The 19,072-nt window shown below is 35.3% G+C and overlaps 1 protein-coding gene across 2 annotated transcripts in view; it reads right to left on the bottom strand.

Annotated features, from left to right (window-relative positions):
• Positions 1-12,415: 12,415 nt before the first annotated feature.
• Positions 12,416-19,072, bottom strand: part of gabrb2b (gamma-aminobutyric acid type A receptor subunit beta2b) — an 82,155-nt gene continuing 75,498 nt past the window's right edge. For both annotated transcript variants that reach the window (XM_085174431.1, XM_085174430.1), the window contains exons 8-10: positions 17,310-17,554; positions 16,051-16,191; positions 12,416-15,923 (exon numbers count right to left, since the gene is read on the bottom strand). In XM_085174431.1, the coding sequence (XP_085030557.1) occupies positions 15,576-15,923; positions 16,051-16,191; positions 17,310-17,554 (734 nt within the window). In that variant the 3' untranslated portion in view covers positions 12,416-15,575. The remainder of the gene's footprint in view (positions 15,924-16,050; positions 16,192-17,309; positions 17,555-19,072) is intronic.

Here is a 19,072-nt window from a genome sequence, read left to right as displayed (position 1 = left end):
GTTTATCCATCTGCATTTGTCACAGCACATGCTGTGTATGCTTCTCTCGAAAATGTTAAGCTGTTATTGTGAATAAAGTAACAGTAGTCCTGTTACAGAAATTAAAGCTTTGAGTATTGATAATTTACAGCTCCTGCTGCTGTACTGTTTCATAACATTTAAACAGGTCACTGACATCAGAGAATACACAAAAAACAATACACCGATCTATAAATATTAGAATATAGACAGATTTGATTTCATTTATTTTATTTACAAAGTGCTACGAAACCATTGCTGGAATCATTGCTGTGAGAGCCTGATTTTGCTCTTTTGTTTCCTCTGAACAGAGCTTCACTGACAACTTTGTGTTTTAGTGTTACTGTTTAACATATTTCTTGCAGGGCCTTGAGGTATTAACGTATGAAATTAGCTCCTACCAAGTTGAAATCATCAGTATATTTTAATGTTTTTTTCCTTTTGCAAAAAGAAAAACTTGTCAACATTGTTCAGTTTCAGATGGTACCTTTTCATTGTCTTCCTCTTTGCATTTTGCTTATTGGAGTGTTTGCATTTTATAGCTTATTTACTGTGTGTACCTATCCAATGAATTCAGATGGAAATATGCTAGTGGCTAAAATTTGCTTTTATGAGAGCGGGCTTCATTCATTTGTATTCACCCATTAACTAGAAAATACATGTGCATGAAAATACCACTGGGTTCATGAATTACCGTATTTTATTCTTACTATTGTGCATGTGTCAGTCAGAATCAATCTAAACCAACAGACCTGTACAATCTGTATCCTATCTGCATACTGCCAGACCCCCATATCTCTATGTAAGGTGAAGCTGAGAAAGCATTTGTGTTGTAAGAGAGAATCCTGCATTACTGAGGCAAAAAAAGCAGGAGAAAGTCCAACTGAAGAAACTGAAACAATATTGCCTGAAGAGCACTGAATGAGGACCAGAGATTGTTTGAAACTGAAACTGAAAATTATTGAAAATTGACACTTCCAAAGTAAAAACTGGTGTTTTTTTTTTTTTTTTAAATTTACCCTTTATTTATACAGGTAGTCCCATTGAGACTCAATGTCTCATTTGCAAGAGAAACCTGTTCCAGACAAAAATATTAAAATGTCATATTAAAATTAAATAATTATTAATTTAAAAACAAAAAAAGCAAAACAAAAACAAACAAAAACTAATGTACATAGTCACATTATAAACAAAAACAAACTTCCCAGAGACGATTTCACAAAACATCTGTATGTATTTTGAAGTCTGCAAGTGAAATCAATTGAGAAGCTTCAAATCCTTCTGCAACATGTTCCATGAAGATGGAGAAGAAAAGGAAGATTGCCTTAGTCCAATCTCTGCACGAACTGATGGAACGATGAATGTAGGTGTTTGTGGACAATGACGCTTAAGTGTTTACCAAGAAGCTCTAGAATTTATAGTTCTTAAACAGCCTCTTATTTTGCATGCTTTTTGTATTGTGTTGCAACTTACCCCTTGTTGTGCCCACCTACCTTTAGTCTACAACTCTTTAGTTTACCTCAAATGTATTTTGTGAAGTAGACATTTTTGAGGTTTTAGTTTTAAAACCTTTTGTGTACATTGGGACAATGGGCCTCATCACAGTTTTACATTTAGTTAATTTCTCTTCACAGCACCTATTTCATGGTGGAAAACCTGAGATGTATGTAGATATAATATACCTTTATAAGACTTCTTTTTTTTTACATAAACAAAATAATAACGTAAATATGCAAAGAAAATTATGTTTTATGGAATCTGTGGCTTCATAACCAGGGAAAAAGGACTGTTTTCTATTTACAAAAAAATACGAGTTATAATCATATCTTTGGTCTCTGTTCTTTTGCAGCCCTAATTTTTCCCCTGTGTTTTTCTATAACGCTGCAAATAGAGATAGCCTTATTAAATCAACTCTGGTGTGTTGCCATTTGTTAGCACATTAATTAACACAACAGACCAGTGTCAGCACCCTACATCTACTGTTCAAAATTGATTTGGGGATTGTAATATTGACACAGGAGCAGAAAGCTTGATTGAAGCTACAGGGAAAAAAACTCCCAGCAAAATTCATTAACACACTCCTTGTTAGCTTGTAAAACAATAAACAAAACTAGTTGTGTGGTATTAGTTATACGCTCTTGAGACAACATAATATACCATAGTTTAATTAATAATCTAATTTATTTGACTTCGATGCAGGTACAAACACATGTGAACTTTGCAAACCTCTCCAGCTGAGGCCTTTTCTCCATATAGATGGGCAATAACCAATAATGCTTGGTTATTGCTTGCAGACATGCTGAGAATCAGCAAAGAAGCAATGCCAACATGAGACTGCTGCCAATAATGAGCTAAGAGCAGGTACTCACCAGGCACCGTCTGTGCTGCGGTGCCATTTCAGCACTGGCCAGTTTAAATGGCCACACATCTACTAACCAAATGGCCTTCAGGAGGAGCCAAGAGGGGCTGGCTAACTGAGCAAGTGAATGACTCATCGTGCACAGCCACATGGTTTCAGTAAAACAACACACAAAAAATAAGGCTAGATACGTTAGGTGAAGCACATTAGCGTTCACATACAGTATCACATGCATTCAGACTCCTAGAACAAATACAACTTAACAATACTGAAGCTTGGTAACAGTATGAAAATTATGGTGTAAGAATTGGCAACATAATTTTACAGTTTGGGGTCATCAGTAAAGGTTATGCTTTATTTAGAAATTGTTCAATTTTCCTATCTCTAATATCTATGATTTATATGCAACACTTCAATTAATTACTTTTAAACTTCTATTTAGCAACAAAATTGGAACTTTTTAGAATTAATAGGGGGCATGTTATATCAGCTGTTAGAAATCCATCCAACCATCCATCCATCCATTCTCTTCCCAGCTACTATAGGGTGAGAGGCAGGGTACACTCTGGACAGGTAACTCAATTCCCCTTCTTTGCAAGCCAGTGTGGCATAATGAGGACACTATAATGTTGGTGGTCTATTGAGTACACATTATTCTTCAAATAAAAAAAAACAACTGTGGTCTTATATTTTTATTATTTATTCATGGGTCCACAATTATGCTAACAAGTAGCATAGCTTCCAAATAATATTCTGCATGAAGTTTGAAAATCAAAATGCACTCAACTGCTCAATGTAGGCACTGAATGGGTCTGTTGAGAATAACTAAAACAGTCCAGTGCATTTTAATGCTAAGAAGATATTTAATCCCTTGTGCAAGGACATATAGCACAAGTAACCCTATGGTAGCAGGGTAACATGTTTTTGAAACCAAAATTTATATAATCCCTTAAATTCCTAATGTTAGCCACATTGTTCAGGTCTTTGTTTATTTGTTTAGGTTTTTTTTCACTAAGAAAACTGAGAGCTAAATTCTTTAATTTAAGTGTTAAAATGTTTAAACTTTGTGTTGCGACTGCTGTTGTAATGTTGTGTAATATGCAAATCTCGGTGTGTAGGTGCCTTTCCGTGATTGGTGGCTCCAGAGGGCGGCTCATACGGATTGGCTAGCTACCTGGAGACAGCTTATATGATGTCACCGCCATGGACGGCCAGTCATTTATCCTCGGCTCATCCCAACCAGCAGACCTTTTGTTACTTGCCCAGTGCTGTTTGCTTATATACAGGAGTAAGTAGGGGTGGACTGCATTTTTGTTGATTGTAGTTTTCTCATGTTTTTCTTAGTTAGGGAGGCACGTTGCTGTCATTTCGTCTGTTTCTTTTGAGGAGGTAAATTTGTTAAATCCTCGAGATAGGCTCCTTGTTTGTTGTTTTGGCTTCAGCTCCTACTTTTGTGTTGAATAACCTAATGAATCAACATATTGTAAATAAACCATTATCAAACTTTACCAATTGTATGATGTGGCTGTTTGGGGTCTGGCGAGGATGGATGACCCTTATGTTGTGAACAAATCCCAAACACAATTAGTATATAGTGTGTTTACTGTAGTGTAAAATTTTATCCAGTTCATTCTGTGGTAGCAGTTTATTGTTATTATTATTAGCAGTAGTATTAGTATGCAGGTAGTGTACAGTTTACTTTATTACAATAAAACCATGATGGAAGAGAGAGTGAAGCAGGGTAATATAGTGCATTGCAAATTAAAATGACACATCTGTCAGTTTTAATTTCTCTATACGTCCTACTCTAGTTCTTATTTGTTGTTTTCAGTTACATTTTTGTCCTTCACTTTTTCCGATTTTTATTCTATATTTATCCCCTTTCTCCCATTATATAAATTAAGGTCATTGATGCAAACATGGATTATATGCAGCCCATCCTAATGCAACTGATACTGGGATTTATCTTGTAACACAGGTTGGGTGGACAAATTGTTTATTTGGTGTTATGCAATTAATCTGCTTTGCCATTTAGAATTTCTTTATTGTTAAAGATAAAACGGGTAAGCTCTATGTATTTGCATATGGATTAGTAGAATGGTGTCAAAATCCTTATGGAAATACACTTGGACATTTTTCAGTTCTTAAGAAAACATGAGTACTATTTTTTCAATTTCTCGCCATCATATTAGTATAAATTCTGAGCTTATTCAGTACTCCGTTTATTGGAATAGATTTTTTTGGCTTCAGAAATTTTTCATAGACATAGCCAATAAAAATGAATGCAACACATGAAACTGGAAATTGTATTGAAAATAATTTGCCCATGAAAGCAATATACTTTATGTATTATGCTTTCACGTTCTTAATCCCTGCTAATGTAAAGAGATCGCAGGTCTGTTCTCCCACGCAACCATTTCTGTTCCATAGCTTTTTTTATTCCTCTGGATCTTTTCACAATGAAATTAATTAAAGACACAGGGAATAACGTATTGAAATAATATTCCTGGCAGAGAAAAGTGATTTTATAAATACAATTTCCGGTCCTTTTAATAGCATCAAGTGCTTTGGAAGATTAGGGACAAACAAGGATTCATACATTATGTCTTCATTTACAGATGATCCTATTCAAGTGGATTTGTTCATTAAACTCGCTAACCACAAGGAATCAAAAACATTTTTGTTCAAGGGTGGCACAGAGAAACTTCTGTCTGAATTTCTTTTAAAATTTAAATAATGTTGCTAAACTGGCCTTATTTAATGCTACTAATGTTGTGTAACAGAAGGATGTTAGTGCTTTTAAGTGGAACTGGAGCTATTTCAGATATATTCAGCCATGTAATTTAGGGCTAATGTAGCTAATGTACCCATTTTCTTGGCACTGACAGACAGTCCAGTCTTTAAGGTTCAGCTTCTTCCTTCACTCGTCTTTCCTATCCACATGGGCAAATTAACACATAATTGTACAACATTTCTGCACAGCTATAGGGCACCCTGTGGGTTTGGTGTAAGCATCTCATGGTGTGGTATTCAAAGAGCCTCTCTTCCTCTTCTCATGCTACTCTCAGGAAGTAGAGGCCATGTTAAAATACACAAGTTATTTTCTAAGTGTTCAGTGGGCTTTTATACTGTGCACAAGTTATGACATCACTAATCTTGACTTTAGAAAATGGCAGGACAGGAGTGGAGGGAGGAGAGTCTGGATGATATATCATTTTCCATCTGGTCTATTTTTGGTCACCTTTGGATCTTTACCAAGAAACATTTCCTGGGGGCCGTCATTGTCTAATTTACGTTGTCATATAGACCGTACATGATGTGCTGAATACCCCTGTAAATGTCTGGGCACGGAAACGTAAAATACATACACAAAAAGGAAATTGTGAAACACATCAAACTATTTACAGTATTTGTGTTACTACACTATCCCATTTGTCCTACATATTGCTCGTACCCTTCTTACTTCCTGCTACCCCCTTTGCTATACCTCTGAGGGCAGCTGGTATTGTCAGAAAAATAGCAGAGAGGTAGAAGTAGCCAAGGGTATAAAGCCTGCTCTTTCAGTCCATTTTCTCTCCCTCTAGGGAGCTCCATCTTCCTCATGATTTTCTTGCTGTTTTCTTTTCTTGCAGCCTTATTCAATGCACATTTCAATCAGCCATCCATATACTCCATAGGTAAATTTCATCTGTAGTTTTTCAGGCATGCAGGTCACTGTAGTCTTTGGAGCTTGAAAAAGAAGCCGAGTAGACTTCTTTAAACTCAAGCAGCCTGAAAATTGACTTTTATCTCAGAGAGTTTATAACAACATTAAGGACAATGTTTAAAGAAGTCCAGTCGTCGTCTTTTTCAAGCACCCAACATTGCACATGTAGCAACACATTTGTAAGAACCTTTGCTATATCTTGATGTATGTTGATCAACCAAGTCACTGTCAAAAGAGACTAAATGAGACATTCTGTTTTTTAAAAGCATTAAAAATGTCTAACATCAAACAAAAGTGAGAACATAAATAATATTCATAACCAAATATGGATGACCAAGACAATAAAAAGTCATGTATATTTGGTTTGTAAATGTGTTTGTATGTGGATGCATATTTCTATGTACTGTATCTATCTAATCCTTCTGGGTCTTTGCTGGTATGTGATATTCATTTCATATAGAATATACTAAATGCCTACATTCATCAGTTGGCTTTATATGACATTTGAATCAGAAAAATATACCAGATGAGAACTGCTATCGATATTAAGGTGTAGAAAAAGCAGTTTTCCTCACTGGTGATTTTTCTGTGTGCGTGAAGTGAGAAGTGACGCTCTTAAAAAGCACAAGACGGTAGCCACCTAGTGACAGTCAGTATGACCTTAACTCCATATTCTGAGTAGTGTTAAAAAGAACCCAAACGGCAGTTGTTTGTGTCTATGCTATGTGAACACATGGCCTCGTTAGAAGATGTAAAATGATTACAGAATTTAAACTGGGAATGTCTGAAAATTGTTTTATTGTTGAAAATCTTGAAAAACTGTGCACACTCGTATTCAGCAGATTTGCTTTTTGAATCTTGGGCTTTGTGACAGCAACGTGGGATTTTTATCTACACTCACTTTGTATTTTGCTCACTTAATTAATGCTTTATCAAGATTTCTTTAATTATCTACAGATTCCTGATGTAGATGCATAGCAAAATTGCTTTTACTTTAAATGTGTTTATCGAACCTATATTAAACATATTTCTGAATAGACTGCACAAAAGAGAATGATTAATTAAAGAGCTTAATGTATTCATCTAAGAAAACAAAAAACATTACTACACAAAGTTGGAATATATGCATTTTGTTGATTAGCTGCCAGTATTTTTTTTAAAATCACTGTTGAATGGAATGAACATTTTTTTCAATTTGTGGGAAAATCTGGCTTTTAGTCCAGAATTTTAAAACAGTTTCTTACAATAGATTACGCTCATTCTAAGACCAATGCATTAAGAAAATGTGTTTTCTGCTCCCAAAGTAGACAAATTATTGCAGTTCTAAACGTCCCACAAATGGACATCAGTGGTTGTAGCAGATCTATACATTTGTTTTTCTTCATCCAACAACCTGTTTGTACATAAGGAGAAAAGAGTGTGCTTTCATGATGATACCTTATGACACCACCTTATTATCTGATGTGTAATTCTTTTAATTCAACCAATGTGTTTCTCACATTAGTACACATCAAAGTCCTCTAATGCATGTACTGTATCGATAAAGGATTAAGATCAGACCTTTTTGGGTCACTGCTGTCCCTTAAGGTATTGCTAATATTTTTCTAGATTATTTAAACCAGGGGTCGGCAACCTTTCTGATGATGAGTGCCATCTATAATTCAATTCAAGTCAATGTGCCATAGAATTGCACTAGCAATAAATTTAATAACGATTTTTATTAACAGTTACACACTATATAGAACAATTTATAGAATTATATTTGTTTGCAGATGTTGACAGCTATCAGCGAATAGTTTTCAGCTATTTTGAAACAAAAAAAAGGACACATTTTATCCATAACAAGAACTCCATAACAGCAAATGCACCGTACAACAGAAAATGCAAGTGCTATTTATGGTCTCCTCACAACAATGATAAAAAAATAAATAAACTGGACCAATATGGCATGTTTGTTAATACAGGGATACTCATGTTAATGTGATCCCTGGTCTCCCACTCAGAGACACAGGTCTCTGAGTGTCCTGCATTCAGAAAGCTACCTGAGGACACTCTTTGTGTGAGAGAAAATCTGCTCACACTGATATGTAGAGCCAAATGTTGTCAATAAGGCCTCTGCAATGTTCTGAAGACAGTTAAACTTGTCAGGTAGTGATGTCCAGCAGGTGAAAATGCAAGTTTCATGAACACGCACAGCTATGGATTACAGCTGCGTTCATAGTTCTTCAAACCTTGACCCCCACAGAGTCGAGCTTTTCAGTTCAATCAGCTGAATTTTTATGTCCTCTGTGTCCAGCCAGTTAATGCAAGACAAATCCAGCTGCTCATTAAATTTCTGGTTTGATACAACTTGTTGGTATATGTGTGATTTATATACATTTTATATCAGATAAAAACTTTGGTTGTAAGATTCAGATAACTATTTATTAAAAGCTAGACATTTTAAATGAGAATAAGAAAGAAAAGTATTTCTTTGTGCCCCCCTTTCCCTGTTAATGAGACCCGCCCCTGCACAGTTACCAGCCGTCAGCTACAAAGGATCCTGGTGTTATTTGTCTCTCAGAAACAGTTCATAACTTTCGGTCCAACTCATTCATGTCACCTAAAAGGTAAACCTGCTTCTCCATCACCTGTTCAGCTCTGATGACTTAGTAAGGACATCTCCTGGTTTCATCTTCATGTTTCCCTCTCACCACATATCCAAACTGATATCATAACTGATACTGATGACTTGTAGACAATAAAGTGAAAGTGAAAAAAACCCCCCTGAAATAAGTACTTTTAAATACAGGTTTATTTAATATTTCATATTACTTTTTGGTCTCTTATCAATATGTTTTGCACAGACTTGACAATAAGTCCAGTATCTTCCTGATTTAAATTCTGCCTATTCTGCAATCCAAACTAGAAGTTTGTACCCTCTTATTTAAAAATCCACCGCTAATGTTATGTCTGAGAGAAATAATCAAATGGGATATTTTCATGAAGTATGAGTCACCATAAGAGCTAAGAATTAGTTTCATTTTCTAACCATAGACAAAATGCATGTTAGAGTTTGGGTGATTTCCTCAACAAGTAAACCAGAGGCAAGACACACATATAAGCACACATAATCACAAGGGCACACACAGTGGGACTGGCTGACAGTATCTTAAGTCTAATCAGAATCTTAATTAGTCTGCTAGCAGCGTCCCATTAACATATATTCCTCCTAATTAACTAGGGACACACACATGCAGAAGAAGAGAAGCAGAGGCAGAGAAATTAAAGATGTTTCATGAAGTTACATAATATGAGAAAATAAATTAACAAAGTAGAATAACAAAAGTAAAGCTTGAATCCACCAACCTTATTCTGCCTTTCTCATAGGAAAAGGTCATCTCAATAGATACGGTGGGAAAAGAGCTTTTCAAGCAAAGTCAACAAACACATTTAACCATTACTTTACTCTAGATAATGAAAATGAAGGTGAAAGTAATTGGTCAGTTATCTCACAGGTTAGTGTCAGACAACATCTAAATAAACACAGATTTAATACATAAAGTATATAAAAGGAAAGCTGAGTGGAAGAGAAAGATGTGTTAGGAACAGGGGTATGAGGACCACAGATGACCACAGGCTTCAGAAGATTGTCAAGAATCATCATTTCATGGGTAGGTGCATCAAGTGCCACTATGCACAGATTTGTACAGGAAATGGGCTACAACTATTGCATTCATAATATCAAGCAATTCCTAAACCAATGTCAGAATATTCTTACTGGGCTAAGCAGAAAAAGAACTGGAACAGATTCTGTAGATGATTGCTAGAGTTGAGTCTTGGATTATCAAAAATTGAATCACATAAGCATTTATATAAAAATGGAAGGTGGGCTTTTATATTAGAATACACTGAAACACACACAAACACGCGCACATATACTTCCGGTGTCTATATTTATCCAGATGCTCTAACACAAAGTCATACTTTTGTATTACAATTATCCTTTAACACTGAGTCACCATTAAAAAAAATGCTGGTATGATATATTGGCTGAACAGTCACTGCTTCCCTTTGTAAGTTTAATCTCAAACTGAAGACTGTGGGTGATGACCAAAAAAGGTGTTGTGGGTGAAAGATAAAAAGACACATTTCACACTTGTTCTAATGTCTTTGTTGCGATGCCAAGCTTGCCTACCGCTCTATGTCATGACTCATGTACTCCTATTCAGAGCCACAAGAGCTCTATTTCTACACCACGGTGGCTCTGTTTCAAATCTCAGCATAACACTCTGCTTGTGTGGAATGGAAAAGGTTATGCATAGTTACATACAATTTTGTTGCTATCACATGCAAGTTCTTTTGATTTATCTGGCTTAGGTTGGACTACAGTCATGTTAAAACATGTGTGTGTGTGTGTGTGTGTGTGTGTGTGTGTTTCATTATAATGGGAAGAGTGTTTAGAGAAAACTCCAGCTCCAGTGAAAATGGGCTCTTTCAATTTTTTATTCAACAAAATTCTTCAGTGGGAAATCTACAGGTGCAGAGGCTTCTTATGGCAGTTTTACTAATTTTACAGATTTGTGTACAATATTCCAAAGTTCATACATATGTGAATGACTCATTAACCTTCTGAAGTGTTGGTATGTGCTTTCCAGAAGATCAATCACAAAAAGAAGCCATCATGTGAAGATATGCGTAGCCTATTTTAGAGTTTAGAAATGTGTTAGAATGTAGAATTATTGTAGAGACACTGACACTGCCCTCGATGTAATAAAGGCCTGAGTGTGTCAGGAATTTAGGAGTAGATTTCTAGGAGACCCTCCCCCAGTTTGAACTGTGAAAGTGAGACAAAGAGAGGTTAATGTAGAGTGGAAATTCCTCAGGGCATGCCTGGGTGGGAGTCTCAAAGTTTGTAACTAAATAACTTTGGTTTGGAAGGGAGATGGACTTTTATGACCCTCAGGAAGGTACGTACATAGAGATATACGCACATAGTGCTTTAACTGTTACGCACACACATCCACGCGCATACACTCACTCACGTGCACTCACATAGACACACGGATACGCGCACACACAGGCACTCACGTGCACATAGACACAGGCACAGAGTTTGCAGCACTCCGTGGGGGTTTTATGATAGGGTCGCTCCTACAAAACTGTGTTTCACAGACAAAGGAGTAAAGATTTTGCAGAGGGACACCAGCCTGGCAAGTCTTCCCTTCTAGAAGAATGCATGCTTAAATGAAGATGAATGAAGATGAATAAAGATGAATAAAGTTTTTGTGAAAATGACTACGGTGCATCTCTGGAGGCCTGAGGAATAAAAAAGAACCAGGGTAAAACTGATTTCCCAACACATGTCAGAAAATGACCAGTTTTAGCTATTTTGTACTGCATAAGCATCAACTGCATTATATGTTGCAGTTGGTCATAATTCAAGTGCATTTGTCTACATTTTGTTAATTTTACACAACTGGGATTACTTGCCATGCATTGAGATCACTCTGCTTTTTCCCCTCATTTGAAATAAGTGCAAAACAGGCATTCTCTGAACTGTATATAATATTTATTATCAGGGAAATAATTTCACTTCCCAAGTAAAGACATAATTTTTACAGAGCTTGTCTTTCAAAAATGTGCAGCTATGTTCTTATGAGTGCTATATACAAGGGTTTTCCAAGGTGGAGGGTGTTGAGAGTGAGTAGGATTGATGCTGCTTGGAAAGAGGTCCAGGGCAGCAGGAGGCTAAGGCTTCTTCTGTGACTGTGTGCAGACATACTCAGCCAGAAAGATGTGTCATTTAGGCTTTTAAGATGTCATTCGTTCCAGATTCAACTAAATAGAATCTAGAATTTCCAAAAACCCTAACTTTCCAAGAATTAAGAAAAAAAAAAACATTTTCAAACCATTTACAACCATGTATTTTATATGAATTAAATTTTAAACAAGGTATCTTGACAGGATTTCATTATCATACAAATCATTACATTTTCACTATCCCTAAGGGGCAATGCAACCAATAAGCATTGTATAAATATGAAAAATGCTCAAACTTGTTTTACAAGGTTTAGAGAAAAATGGGTTTTGCCATTTTTACATTGGAATATAGAAGTACAAAAATATATGAAACAAAAAAAGTGCTGTGAAGTACAAACACACATCCAAACTGTGCTTTGGAAATGCATTGCTATCTGGCCAACATGCACCCACTTCCCACACTCATACTCAGATACATCATGTGTTACAGCACTATTATTAAGATTTGTTTTTAAAATCTGAGTTATCTTTATATGTCTACAGCTGATGTGGATAGAATAACTTTGTTTATTATCGTACTTTAAAAAAAAATATTAGCCATGTCTAGATTGTGGTTATGGTCAAATACTGTACCATACTTTTAATATAGTTACTGTGTACTGTACTGTATCATGAGCATTATATTAAACAGGAGAAGGGAAATAAATTACAGGGAGAACAGATAAAACAAATGCACCAAGCTGCTTTTTTTTTTTTTTTTTTTTAAGTACAAGTATATTGTAGTCGGTGTTGTTAATAGTGTGAACTGTGCTGACCTGAGATGTTTCACTTTGGGTCTGATACAAGGCATTATTAGCCTCTTAATCACATGACCTTTTGTATTTGTGTGTTTTTGTGTTAGTGGTGGTGTGGTGGTGTGGACTAAGCTGTGTTTAGCTAATTATTGGTACAAAAATCTCGTATACATTTGCTGAAACATTATAGCAAAAACACCCTGCAAAGGAACATCAACTACATTCATCAAGACATGTTTACATTTTGGCAAAAACAAATACTTATTCTCCGATTAATAGCATAAGATCAAAGTGATCAAGTGACATTGTTGAATAGATTATTTACATTACATCTGCTTTTGTATTCTCTCTTTCCATGTTACAATATAAATGCTATTGAAAATCTTTTTTTTTTTTTTTTTTTTTTGTGTAGAAAGTTCGTAAGTATTTATTAATATGTATTAATATGTTTCAATTTCTGATTAACAATATATATGTTTGCTATATACATATATAAATATGCTTTTGGAACATGTTCCCAAATTTTTTGTTGAACTCCTCAGAGATTTACACCAACAATCATTTTCTAGTAGATCTCTCTAAAAGGTGACCCAAAAAGAGAGCAAGAGAGAGAGAGAGATAGAAAGATATATTAAAACAACAGAGACGACAAATTTTGTGACATAATCACCATAACCATTGAACAAAAATACAATATTTCACTTACAATGCACAGTTTTCAATCTTAAGAAAGCAGTGTGAAATTGACTATTTTGATAATTAACATATGAATACCAGAGCTGAAAGCTCACTTGAATCTGCACTTTATTGATAATTAAAAGTGTGTCTAACTTGTTTGTGAGCTGTTGGAGAGTGACTATAATGGTTAAGTAAATTATTTCTAGAAAAGAAAATTGTATTTTAATAACACCACAAGTAACTATTAAGACATTTTTTTTAATAAACCTGTAAACATTATGTATATGTATTTGTGAAATGAATTCAACACAAAAACTGAGTGAACATTTGGGTAATTAAAAAAAAAGGATTTACTTCTACACAGAGCATGCAGTGGGTCATAACTGTTCTTGGCCACACTTTGATTAAACATTAACATATTAATGCTTAGAGTATTCACTCATGCCTTAAGACTCAAAATGAATATCACTCCAGAGGACTTCAGCAATATGCGCAAGATTGTGTTTTAGGTAAATATCTGAAGTTAGCTTTCCCCTCTTCCACTATATTTAACAATGTTTATGTAGGTACAATTTCACATGTGAGGCTTTGCAACAGAGCAATTTGATGATCTAAATAGTATAGAGCTACAGGAAAGGGACTTTGAAACTGGTGTATCGCTGCCCTAGGTTTGTTTTAAATTGAAATTGAAATATATAGTGTAAAAAGATCAATAAGGTTTCTCTTAAAACCACTCCCATGAGCACCAGATGTTAGAAGAACTATTGAGCCTCTATGGCTTATAACAACTTTTGTGCATAATCAGTTGTTCCACATAAATTCCACCTTCTGGGCAGTACTGTTAGTATTTTGTCATTGTTCTAAATTCATTGTGTATTGACAGCTGTATATTTTGTGATTGTCAAAATATTTTTCAATGTAAAAACAATACATGATAATTTTACACCCATATATAGTATACAAGTCTGGCTTGGGATTAAGATGAATAAATAAACACATTTGAGTCAAAGAAACAGAGAAACAGTCAAAATAAATATTCAAATCGTGGTGTCAGTTGCTACTATAATGACCTAATGCTTGTATATTTATGAATTCTATTCTTTCCATCAAACACAGGCACCCATTTAATTTCACTGACTGTTTTTTGTTTTTTTTTTGTACAAAACAAGAGACAAAGAAACAATCATTATACCATCAAGCAATTTAAAGCAAACCCATGTATTAAGAATAACAACGATAAACAGATAAGAAACAAATTAAAGGAAAAACAATGAAGTCATTGATCACTGAAGTGGGGAGAACCGGTGGCTTTGTTTTGCTGATAGTGGCATTTTGTGGGAAGGTGGTCCAAAAACCTACCAACCAATAAACCAAACAGAGATTTTGGTTATTAGATTAGAATACAACTAAGAGAATATGTTTTGGATTAATTTTCCATCTCTTCAGCAGAGTTCCACAAAATTGGGGAATGAATGTGAAAATTGATTTTTGTGACACATGGTGGCCCAGCACCATCTTAATAGATTATATGTTGGATTATCCTTTAATTTGTCATGCATCTGTTAAAATAAATCTCATTTATGTGAATAACAGGAATAATATTGTTTGTTCCCTTAGCTGTCTGACACAGTGGATAGCACCCAACAATCACAATAAACTCACTGTATTTCCTTTTAACATGCAACTCTTACTCAATCAATCTGGAATGTTTTGGTAATTTCCCCATTTTAAAATGATTTTTCAAATAACAAAATCCTAAAAAAGTATATTTCAGGCCCCCGTGTCCCATATAAACATGACATTTTGATATAATTGAGACAGAAAGCCCTATTAACCTGAAACTTGCTTCAAGCACTTTGAATTAGTATCGGTAAAAGTAAATGGTCATTATAAAGTGTCAGCTTATCCATTCATATCTCATTTATATAACAGTTTGGCAATTACTGTTTAGTTTAAATCTAAAGTAATAAAAACATGAAACGCAAACATTTTAAATAACGGAAAGATGCACACATCCCATAATACATACAATGTTAAACAAATACTCAGGAACAGGCACCTTATGTTTGTAATCTCTAGTGTAAGGTTTTCACGTGTAAGCCAGCAAATGTTCTTTTCCAAGTTATGACAGATCCAGTCCGTAATTTACCAATTCAGTCTAGCAATTACAAGATCACATGGATAGAAAACAAACAAGATACAAAGACAAAATTAGCAACATATTTGCTGTTTGGTCTTGCCCTCATGAATGTCCTTTTTTTAAAACATTTTTTTTATCCTAATTAACGTAATAAAGCCAGTAAACAACATTAAAGAAAGAAAAAACAGTTGGAAAGATCATCCGTGACCATTTGTCAATAGAGTTTACATCAGACAAGTCAGGGATGGTGATTTTTAACTGTGAAGCACGCCTCCGTAGTCTGCTTTTCTTTTGAGTCATGTGACGCTCCAATGCATTTCGGCCAAAATTGTGCCTGGCCAGCCCTGCTTTGCGATACTGTAGAGCTGAGCTGTCATATGTCAACATGGTATTCCGTGGGTCATTGAGACCCAGAGCCAGCTCTGAAACACCCATATCGTTCTTAATATCCAGGGTGCCCAAAAGGATGTTTTCATGTGGGTCCATCTGCCCAAGTAAAAGAGTAAAGTTTGTTAGATTCAGGTTTATGTAGTGTTGGGTTTATTTTTGAGACATTGGCATTGACATTAGCACAAAACTCATTTGAAATCACCTGCACATCATTTTCAGATACCTTATTTTTTTGATCACCAAGTCCAATTGCTGCATCATCCACAAAGATTGGTTCCCACAATGACTCATGGCCATCCATATCACGTTGTTTCATTCTTGCATACAGCGTGTCATCTCTGCCAACTACATTCCCCACCAGCCACTGCAAGGACATTCAAACAAAACAATATTGCCGTGGTTCAGTTGATGGACTGGATTAAAAAATGTGTTACTGTTACATTTTGCAGTTTATGAAATAATTATCTTCTAGTGTTTCCATTTCAAATTCCATGTAGACATAACCTAAATGGTTAACAGAACAGAATTCCTAAATTGCTATATAGACTGTGCACTCTTTGAAATAGGTCACAGGATATAAATGCAGTTATTTTTCTATTTTTATTTGGTTCTCTTTGGCATTTTGCCTTGTGTATTTCAGCAGTCCAGGTGCAGCCATGTTATGGTGACCATTTGCATTTTGTCAAGGCAAAAAGCTATCTGTCTCTGAGACCCTCCTTCTCTTTTTCACGAGTCATTTTGGCTTCCAAACACGGGCTACAACAATCCTACTAAGCTGCTTTAACAGTGAATGTTGTTAATTATTATTCTGGACTCTTTAGACAATCGGAATAATCCATTTTCACTGTAAATGCGATTTCATGCATTTTCATGCATGTAGAAGTAAAACATCAGATGTGGTTTGCCTATGTATTCAAATATATGTTTCTAGTTTTTAATTGTTTATGTAAACATTTTTCTGAAAACCATACTAATTCTCAATAAGGGCCCCATTATACCGGTCCTCTTGTGGTGGCAGAGCAGCATTATACAACAAAGTTGACGTCAATTTGACACCAAGTTGCAATAATTCTGTTGCAAGCCACCCTTTTGCCAATTGTGTAACCCGGGACATTGTACTACTGCTGCCAATGCTGGGTTGAAGACACAAGGATCACATTGGTTCTTATCACCATTTTATTGATTGCAGACTATACAAAGTGAGATGTTGCAGCAGTTTGAAAAGATGAGACTTTGTGGAAAAAAAAAAACTTCCAGTTTTGGCTTCTTATTATCTAGATATTATCTATTGTTCAGGAGAATACTGCAGTGGGTACCTTACCTCAGGAGAGCATAAATGGATGTGGCTGTGTGAAGATGTCAACTATGTTGTGCAAAGTGACCAATGCAGTGAGTATACTGGACTCAACAAGTCCTTTCTAAATGCTGGTAGGCAGGTAGATGACCAAATCACAGGGACAAGCTAAGCTATTAGATAGTTACCTTGTTTGGATCCATTCTCATCTTTTCATTGTTGGCCATAGCTGTCTTCTCCGCTGCCTTTTTCTGACGCTGAGGGCCCCGGCCAAAGAAGATGTAGTTTACTAGGGCATACTCCAGCAAAGCCAGGAAAACAAAGACGAAGCAGCCCATCAGGTACATATCTATGGCCTTGACATATGGGATTTTGGGGAGCGTTTCTCTCAGGTGAGTGTTAATGGTAGTCATGGTCAGCACAGTGGTAATACCTTAACCACAAAAAACACAAAAAAAGACATTGAGAAATTCAATAGTCAGATTTAAAACTGCAATTTTGCCCTTTGACCTCAAGATCAAGGTCAGAGGTCCAGTTTTCAGAAAATCTTATCAATCTAATAACTCAAGAAAGACGTCATACCATAGAGAAATCTACGACAAATCTTGGACAAGTTTGAGTCCCGGTGCCTGTGAGTCTAAGGTCAAGGTCAGAGGTATACTTATACTGAAAATCTTACCAATGCAATAACTCCTGAATGTGGCGATGTAGGATTTTCAAATTGATGCCATAGGTGCATCAACTAATAATCTCAAATGAGTTCAAATCTAAGTGACCTTGAACCTCAATGACAAAGTCAGAAGTCAATTTTTCTAAAAACCTCATGAGTACAATAATTCAAGAAGGAAGGAATATTAATAACGTTGTGAAAGTAAGGCCTTCACATATGGTGAAGGCCTTACTGTATAATATTGGGAAGTGTAAAATTTTCTTAATAATAGTGACCAAATAAAAGGAAATAAAATTGAAAAAAGACTGAGATTGTGGAAAATAGATTTCTTGCAAATAGCAGAGCAAATAAATAATATGTACTTACTGACATTTTTTTTAAAAAATGTCAGTAAGAGGGACAAATATAGAAATGTGTGAGGAAGCTTATGTTCTGACAGTTGTGTTCACCTTTCAGAAAAAGGGAAAGCTTGCTGTGCACCATTGGCTGAAATGCCTCCAAATGCTGGCTGCTGATTCGATTGATTAGGTGACCTTGATCAGTGAAAGTAAAGGGTTTGCCCCATGATTTTAAAAATATGCTTTAGAGGAAGAACCTGAAGTGGAGTATTTTGAAATTCAAATGTCAACCTTGATCTTGTTCATTAGTGGAGAACTCCTATTGAGAAAGACAGTTTTTCCAAAGCCTTCCCAAGCAAACTGTCAGACTATGCATATCAATGTGTTGAGAATTTGCTTATTATGCACGGCACACAAACCCCTGCAAGAGTTATTACATGGCAATTTTTCCCTTTTTTTGTAATTTTTAACACAATGTTCGCTCTTGGATGTACATGTGGTGGGCTTACATTAGCACTGTTCTATTCATATAAAGGAAATGAGAAATGGTAAGAGAAGCCAGATTCTAATGCTTATATGAGAACTTACTAAAATGGTTAAATTACAGTGCTTACGTATCCTCCTACATATGCCTCATTCATTGAAAAAACAGCAGTACTATTTAAATTCTAGTGAACAATTGGAACAAAATTTCTTAAGTAGCGAGTAACATATAAATAAATTAGAATACATTAATGTAACAACCATTAAAATGCTGCATTTAAATTAAATGACAAACTCTGCTGAGGCAGTTCACTCATTTCATTTTAATGGAGTAGTATTGTGTTTTGTATATCAGAATTATCTGTGTTTGGCCAAGTTTGTGCACACAAACACTGTATATTCAGTGTATATTTATTTAGTTAATTTTGTTGTTTTTTTTAACGTACTTGTTGTACAGTAA

This window comes from Neolamprologus multifasciatus, chromosome 10 (genome assembly GCF_963576455.1).
Source record: "Neolamprologus multifasciatus chromosome 10, fNeoMul1.2, whole genome shotgun sequence".
Lineage (NCBI taxonomy): Eukaryota > Metazoa > Chordata > Actinopteri > Cichliformes > Cichlidae > Neolamprologus > Neolamprologus multifasciatus.
This window is presented reverse-complemented; position numbering and strand designations above follow the sequence as displayed.